A 7,945-nucleotide genomic window follows, 5' to 3' on the forward strand; every position below is an offset into this window, starting at 1 on the left:
TCAATCATGAGCTTGTCATCATCACTTCTTAATTATTAACCATTTTTAAATTAATTTTCATTTTTATTATTATTCTATGTTTAAGTTTGAACACCCATCCTTTGGTAAGAGTAGTAGTCACAATTTCAATCTGTAGCCGACTTATTTGGGGGATATCATATTCATAAATTGGTTTCCACACAGAACCCAATTGTTCAATTTTAAGACGTTACTGTTGTGATTAGTAATTAATTGGTTATTCTTTATTAACTGGTCATAGTTCGCAAGCAGTTCTCAATGAGGATATTTTTATTTAGTAATTATCAAATATCTAATAAGGAACTACCTTTGTCCTAAATGTGCTACTACTTACTGCTTAGTTAATCTCGCTTCTCTATTAGTTAATAGTATTAAGTTAAGTGTTAATGTAGTACTACCTATTACTTCCTGCATAGTTACTTGTTAACAACGGAGCATTATTTTAAAGTGTTACCTTTATTTTCAAACATTTGCGATTTACAAAACGCGTTCAGAGACGCACACGTCTCGCTGTTATTCGTGGTTTTTAAAGTCCAATTAATGTTGGATTGACAATATTCATATGTGTAAAAACACGCAGATAACAGCATAAAGTTAGAAAGAAGTTTAATTTACAAGTTAAATATCAAATGAATCGTGCTTTAGTTTTAAGAAGAACAGTTAAAACGTGATTTACCACATTCAGTCCTTTATTATCGTATTTGTGCGCCGAAGATTTCTGCTCGCTTTCCGTCGATCAGAGTTTGGTTTGTCCTTCAACACTCGAATTATTTCCGCTTTAAACCGCGAAATATAAACGAGCAGATGATTCTCCGTAAGCTACTACAGTCTGATGCTCTTCCTGAAATCCGACGTTTAAACGTTTCATCTTTTCTTCCGTTAAAACCCATCTGTCCATGAAAGGCATCATATGAGCTTCTGAAGAGAGAGAGAGAGAGATCCCTCCCCTCTGTGTGTGTGTGTGTGTGTGTGTGTGTGTGTGTGTGTGGCTCAGAATCGCGTGCGAAGAGTTCGGCGTGTCATTCTGTGGAATCCGCCACCTGAAACACACTATATAACAGCAAACACACACACACACACACACACACACACACACACACTCGAGTCTGCTGCAGCTCATTCTGCGCTCGATCATCACACAGCAGGTACTTTCATATTGATTTATTGATGATTACAGACGCTTGCTTTGACTGTAAACAGCACCATAATCGTTTAGGAATGAATCAATTATTCATTCATTTGATTCTGTATCTACCCGTATTTAAACTAGTGTAATGGAATCAGTGTGATTAATGATCGATATCAAACTGAATGCATTGAATTATTGTTAGGAGCCTGTTGCATGTGTTTCAGAGCATCTGTTGGTGAAGATGATTCCTCCTGGAGACTGTCTGTACGCTGGGAGGAAGAGGAGGAAACCCGTCCAGAAACAGTTAAGACTCTTTATCTTACATTCACTAACAGCTCTGTGTTTCAGATCATCAGCAGTTTAGCAGAAACTCACTGAGTGACCAAGGATTGTTTTCCTAAATCAGAACATCCTGAAACACTTCCCTTAACAATATCGACAATAATAATAATAATGATAATAATTTTTTTATGGTTTAAAACAACAACTACAACAATACTACTAATACAACTACTACTACTAATAATTTTTCTTTGGTTTAAAACAATGCCGTAATGAAAACATTAAACGCTTATGTGACACTAATGATGAACATAAGAGAAAGTGAGTCAAACTGTTTGAGTTTGAAATTATTGCAAAAGAGATCAAATCAATATTGAGACCAGAACGCAGCAAAGAAACATTGATAAAACCTCAGAAGATTTTAATCACATGGTAAAGTCATAGCCGTCCCGAGATGAGGCTTTTGTTGATGTTGAATATATTCATAGCTGCTTTTGAAGAGTTCAGAGATCGCTCGGGTCGTGAGCTAAAGCTGGAGCTGGTGAAGCTGATTGATTGCTGTTATGTGAATGAGAGTCAGACGCACCTGCTGCCGTTTGCTAGTTTCTTCATCTCAGATAAAGTGACCGGTCCTCGGGGTCAAGGCTCAGTGCGGTGTGAGAAATTCATTCATTCATTTATTTATTTGGCCTCGTGAACCGAGTGAAATAATGTGTTCAGTGTGCAGCGAGATGAAGAACATCACTGAATATTTGACTGAATATCACCTTTAACCCTCACCGACTCAAGCCGGGCAATTATTGATTAGTATACATTTGTTTTTAGAAGCCACTGTAAATATCATAATTTTGTGGCAGAATAAGAATTTGTCTCAGGCCTTGTGAATTTTATAGTCTTAACTTTTTATTAAATGATCATTCTTTATCTGTTATCATTCATAATATTATCACACATAATATTGTTATTTGTGCCACTGAACATTATGAGAAATATATTACAGCTCAAAGATGTGTATTTCTAGTGTTGTCATTGGCTGTGTGAAATGTAAAGAGTACATGTTGTTGCTCTGTGCTTCTGTATGTGGTTTAATCCAGAGTAAAGGGCGTTTTCTGTGAATGCGTCAGGCGTGTTGATTCTGGCTCGTTGTTGCTTCATAACACTGTTGTTTTGTCCAGCAGAAAACCAGCGGCAGTGACGGAAAAATCGAACCCGTCAAAGCGGCACCGCGACCGTCTGAACTCTGAGCTGGAGCGACTGGCCAGCCTGCTGCCCTTCTCCCCCGAGATCATCTCCAAACTGGACAAACTGTCTGTCCTGCGCCTGAGCGTCAGCTACCTGCGGGTCAAGAGCTTCTTCAGCGGTGAGTGTGTGTGTGTGTGTGTGTGTGTGTGTGTGTGTGAGAGTGTGTGTGTGTGTTTTTGCACTGATCTTCAGGAGACTTTATATCAGACCGCACAGCAAATGTCTTTAAGAGTGTTCAGCTCACATTTGACAAAAACATCATGCTCTTTTTGACATGTCTTGAACAGCATTGTGGGATATGCCTTTGCTCTGAAACTGGAATATGTTGAGTAATTGTCCAATATTCTAAAATACTTCAGATCTTTATGTTTTTTTTTGCTGTTGATTTATCAGTGATCTGTTAATGTATAAATGGCTGAAGTGTTTGATGGTGGTCAGAGATGATCTCTGGATGGATTGATGTGGATCATATGTGATTGTAAATGCCGTGTGCTGGTTAATACACACATGAACACACACACACACACACACACACACTGTCGTCTGAGCTTGGGTTTGTGGGTTTGAGCTCCTGGATGTGTGTGTCATTCACTCTGTGATGTTCAGAGTGAATTAAACTCTGTCGTTTGTGCAGTGCTTACATAGCTGTCAAGACAAGCTTATAGACATATTCTTTTAAATTAAATAAATCATCACTTCAATTAAACATTAAATCATCAAATGCATGAATTTAAAAAAACGAGCTTGCTTAACTAAATAAAAAAATTACGCTTTATTTATTTCTTTTTTTCAGCATGCTCGTTGATATGCACACATCTCATGTTGAAGTGTTTTCCCATAACCACTAGAGGGTGTGAGAGGTGAGACGCAGGGAATGCTGGGATGTTGAGCCTGTAAACATCTGTAAGGAGCGCTTCTGTGTCTGTGTGACATTTAATAACTGATGTAGAATTTAGTGTAAGAAATAATGACTGATTTGGAAAACCCTGGGTCATAGTTCAGAAATATTGATGCTCAAATAGAAATGAAAGAAATGGAAGTGATTACATGTGACATGCATTATTATATGGGGTGTGCTGTGATTAGGAAACAGCAGTAGTGATGAGAGATCATATAGAGACATTGATCATTGATTCAAGATCTGAGCACCGTGAACTTGTGACCGCTGTTACGAAACAAACAGAATGTGACGGTAAGAGACACGACTGCAGCGGAAGCTCGTTTAACACACGCTCAATGAGTTATTTATGGAAAACTCTTACATTTATGCATTTAGCAGGCGCCTTTATCCAAAGTGACTTACAATGCAGTTCACTGGAAACTGAAGCACGATCTACTGTGTGAGCTGCAGGAATGCTAACCGTTACTGAAAACAGTTTTAAGATAAAATATATATATTTATTTATTTATTTATTTGTGTATTTATGTATTAAAGTGTGAAAACACTTGGAGGGCCACATGGATATAAAAATATCTCAGTTTAAGTTGAAAAACATCTGGTAATTTTAAGGACCAAATTTTTTTTTTCATTTGAATAAAATCAGTATATATAAATAAATGAGTAATATTTTGTTTTATTTGAAGTTTGACAAGACAGGATATTGCAACATATTGCTATATACAAAAAAGGCATCTGTTGGACACTTGCAGAATAACTCAATCAGGGCTGCACTGCAAAAAATGATTCTCTTACTTAGTATTTTTGTCTAGTTTTCTAGTATAAATGTCTAAACATTCTTAAATCTAGATGCATTTACTTGACAAGTAAAATGACTTAAGATATTACGTCTTGTTTTTTGAAAAAATTATCAACATTTTGTAAGCTTTTGCTTAAAACAAGTAAAAATATCTGCCAATGGAGTAAGAAAAATAATCTTAATTCAAAGCTAAACAAGAGTATTTTTCTTGGCCCATTGGCAGATATTTTTACTTGTTTCAAGCAAAAACTAACATAATTTTATTCATTTTTTCAGAAAATATGACATATCTTAAGTCATTTTACTTGTAAAGAAAATTCATCTTGATTCAAGAATTCTTAGTATTTTGTCTTGTTTTCTAGTATAAATATCCAAGTAAGAAAATCATCTTTTGCAGTGTGATCATGCGATCGAGTTCTGTCACTGCAAACACTTAGATAACCATGCTTCTGGAAAACATTACCTTAACTTTAACTTTCACTGAACTTAGAACGCCTCAGGGAACTCAGACATATTTAATATAATGTTTAAGGCTTCACAAATTATATCTGTAAATCTTTAATGCGTTCACTTGTAGTGTGTGGAAAATGAAACTGGCATGAACCCAAATCCTTCTCGTCACTCTTGTTGCACGATTGGCCTCATAGACGCTCTCAGTCTGTCTGTCTGTCTGTCTGTCTGTCTGACTGTCTGTCGGTCGGTCGGTCTGTCTGACTGTCTGTCTGTCTGTCTGACTGTCTGACTGTCTGTCTGACTGTCTGTCTGTCTGTCTGTCTGTCTGAGACAGCGTTATGCAGTCTTTGACGGATCTCATTGTCTTTCTGTCCATCATCTCACCCACAGACCTACTGCAGTACACTTCGTTTACTCTAACTGCGTTTGTCAGTCGCCTGTGTTTCATGGCAGACGCTCTTTGGCCTGAATTGAGAGAGTTTTTCAGGATGAACTCTGTCTGCAGTCCTGAGAGGAAACGGCTTGAGCAAGACGCGTCTAAACGCTGATCCTGCATGAACCAGGAGCTTGAAGAAGGAAGGAGATCAGATCAGCCACAGGAACCGGAGACGTCACTCGCACGTCAGCGCAGGCCTCTGTGTGTTTGAAGAACAAGAAGAGTGTTCAGGATGTGTCAAATCTGTGGAGAGAAACCGCGGCGCATCCGTGTCCACGCGATTCCACAACAAACAAAACACGTCAAATTACCATGGCAACTCAAAATAACCAACAATATCATTATATGGCATACCTATTATTATTTTTAGAAAACCAAAGTGTTATGAATGTTATTTGTATGTTATTTATAGAAGTATATGATAAGTAGTTTTTAGGTTAAAAAATAATTGTCATACTAGACTTTTAATAATAATGTTTGATTTTTAATCCATGATTTAATGTTGAGTTTATTGTCATTCATCAGAACGCTCTGTCTGAATAGGCGTGGCTGATTGTAGACTCGGAAGTAAACGCCCACTGCTGTGATTGGCTAACAGTTGTGTGTGATTGACAGCCTACATTCCTCACAGATGGACGCTGCTGTGATTTAGGTTAAAAGCGCATAAATAACTCCATACATATCAAACAATCTGTAAGAAGAGACGAAGCAATAGTGATCACGTAATGAAAACAGTCAGATCCAATATAGTCGCACAGCATCGTCTTTTAAGCCGGGCTCACAGTACAGGAGTTTTAAAATCCTAACCGATTGTGAAATCTGGTTGCAGCACACACATCCGTCTGTCCGAGGGCCTGTCGGGAGAGACTTATCGCTTCTCGTTTCCCCTGTACACTGCACCACAAACGACGAAGCTGAAATTAGGCCAGACTCAAAAAAAGAGTTGCACGAGCCAAAATTGGGCTCAAAATCGGACGAAAATCGCACAGTGTATGCCTGGCTTAATGTAGAAGCAGGTGTTGATCTTCTGCGGGGGCGGGGTTTATCCACACTATGACATCATAGAATAGAACATTCCACAAGCTGTCGTTTGGCAGACAGCCTTCAATATACAGGTGCATCTCAATAAATTAGAATGTCGTGGAAAAGTTCATTTATTTCAGTAATTCAACTCAAATTGTGAAACTCGTGTATTAAATAAATTCAATGCACACAGACTGAAGTAGTTTAAGTCTTTGGTTCTTTTAATTGTGATGATTTTGGCTCACATTTAACAAAAACCCACCAATTCACTATCTCAACAAATTAGAATATGGTGACATGCCAATCAGCTAATCAACTCAAAACACCTGCAAAGGTTTCCTGAGCCTTCAAAATGGTCTCTCAGTTTGGTTCACTAGGCTACACAATCATGCCAATGAAGACTGCTGATCTGACAGTTGTCCAGAAGACAATCATTGACACCCTTCACAAGGAGGGTAAGCCACAAACATTAATTGCCAAAGAAGCTGGCTGTTCACAGAGTGCTCTATCCAAGCATGTTAACAGAAAGTTGAGCGGAAGGAAAAGACTTAAACTACTTCAGTCTGTGTGCACTGAATTTATTTAATACACGAGTTTCACAATTAGAGTTGAATTACTGAAATAAATGAACTTTTCCACGACATTCTAATTTATTGAGATGCACCTGTAAGCTGTTTTTAGACTTTTTATAGTACAGTGACCTCTTATATGTCAAAAGATCAAGGGACTTTTGGTTTCTCAGTTCATGACCCCTTTAATTATGAATAGTATGAATATTTATAGTTCTCAATGCAAGAGAAAGGAAGAGATCCTCAAGGGAGAAGAATACGGACAGATCGGCTGCTTGTGTCTCTGCAGCACAGGGAAGTTCAACCGTCTGTTCAGCGAGTGTTCGCTCATGAAGGTAATGGAGTGGAAGTCTTTGTTGGCCCAACATCATGGTTAGAGTCTGTCAGATGCGATTGTCGTCAGCCCACTGAAGCACAGAAACTGTGTGAGAGTGAGTTCATCATCTCAGTCACACCCAGTCAAGTGATATCTGACCACAAACACACTGTTTTCAACCTGCTCTAAACCTGCTGACTGGTTAGTTGGTCATTTACAGGGCTGCATCATGTTTTTAGTATTTTAATATGCCAGTAATCGTCGGTTCTGGTTGTATTTATTTGTCCAGACTCTTGTTTGTCTTCGGAGCTTCACTGTCAGCTGAATTATCTTCCTTCTGAAAATCATCCTGCAAACATCGCGTCACTGACTTCATGTGAGCGTTAATGAGATCTGTTAATGAGTTAATGAAGCGTCGACCCACAGACATGGAGGAGATTATTAGAAGAATCACGAGCTTCAGCAGCGACTCTAGAAAAGCTTTGAGTTTGGAGATCTGTGACGATCTGATCATCTGACACACAACAATCACATTGATTTGAAGGTTACTCTGGATAAAAGCACCTGCTAAACAAATACATGTGAATATTCAGAAGCAGCCAACAATCAGGAGGATTTTCCTTTTTTAGAGAGTCTAATAAACAAAAATTAATCTTTCCATCCAGTTTAGTTCTCTCTGAAGTGTGTGTGAAACCAGGAAAATAAAGCCCAGTGGAAAGATAGGAAGAGTGAGGCGTGTGTGTGTGTGTGTGTGTGTGTGTGTGTGTGAATGTGTGTGTG

At 38.2% G+C, this 7,945-nt stretch overlaps 1 protein-coding gene across 1 annotated transcript in view; it reads left to right on the forward strand.

The window, feature by feature from the left end:
• Positions 1 to 658: 658 nt before the first annotated feature.
• LOC107698698 (aryl hydrocarbon receptor repressor-like) overlaps positions 659 to 7,945 on the forward strand; it is a gene marked incomplete at its 3' end in the record, with an annotated part of 19,268 nt that continues 11,981 nt past the window's right edge. The window contains exons 1-3 of the mRNA XM_016499791.1: positions 659 to 1,163; positions 1,372 to 1,450; positions 2,605 to 2,789. Coding sequence (XP_016355277.1) covers positions 1,389 to 1,450; positions 2,605 to 2,789 — 247 coding nt within the window. The remainder of the gene's footprint in view (positions 1,164 to 1,371; positions 1,451 to 2,604; positions 2,790 to 7,945) is intronic.

Source organism: Sinocyclocheilus anshuiensis, unplaced genomic scaffold (assembly GCF_001515605.1).
Source record: "Sinocyclocheilus anshuiensis isolate Anshui unplaced genomic scaffold, SAMN03320099.WGS_v1.1 scaffold1814, whole genome shotgun sequence".
Lineage (NCBI taxonomy): Eukaryota > Metazoa > Chordata > Actinopteri > Cypriniformes > Cyprinidae > Sinocyclocheilus > Sinocyclocheilus anshuiensis.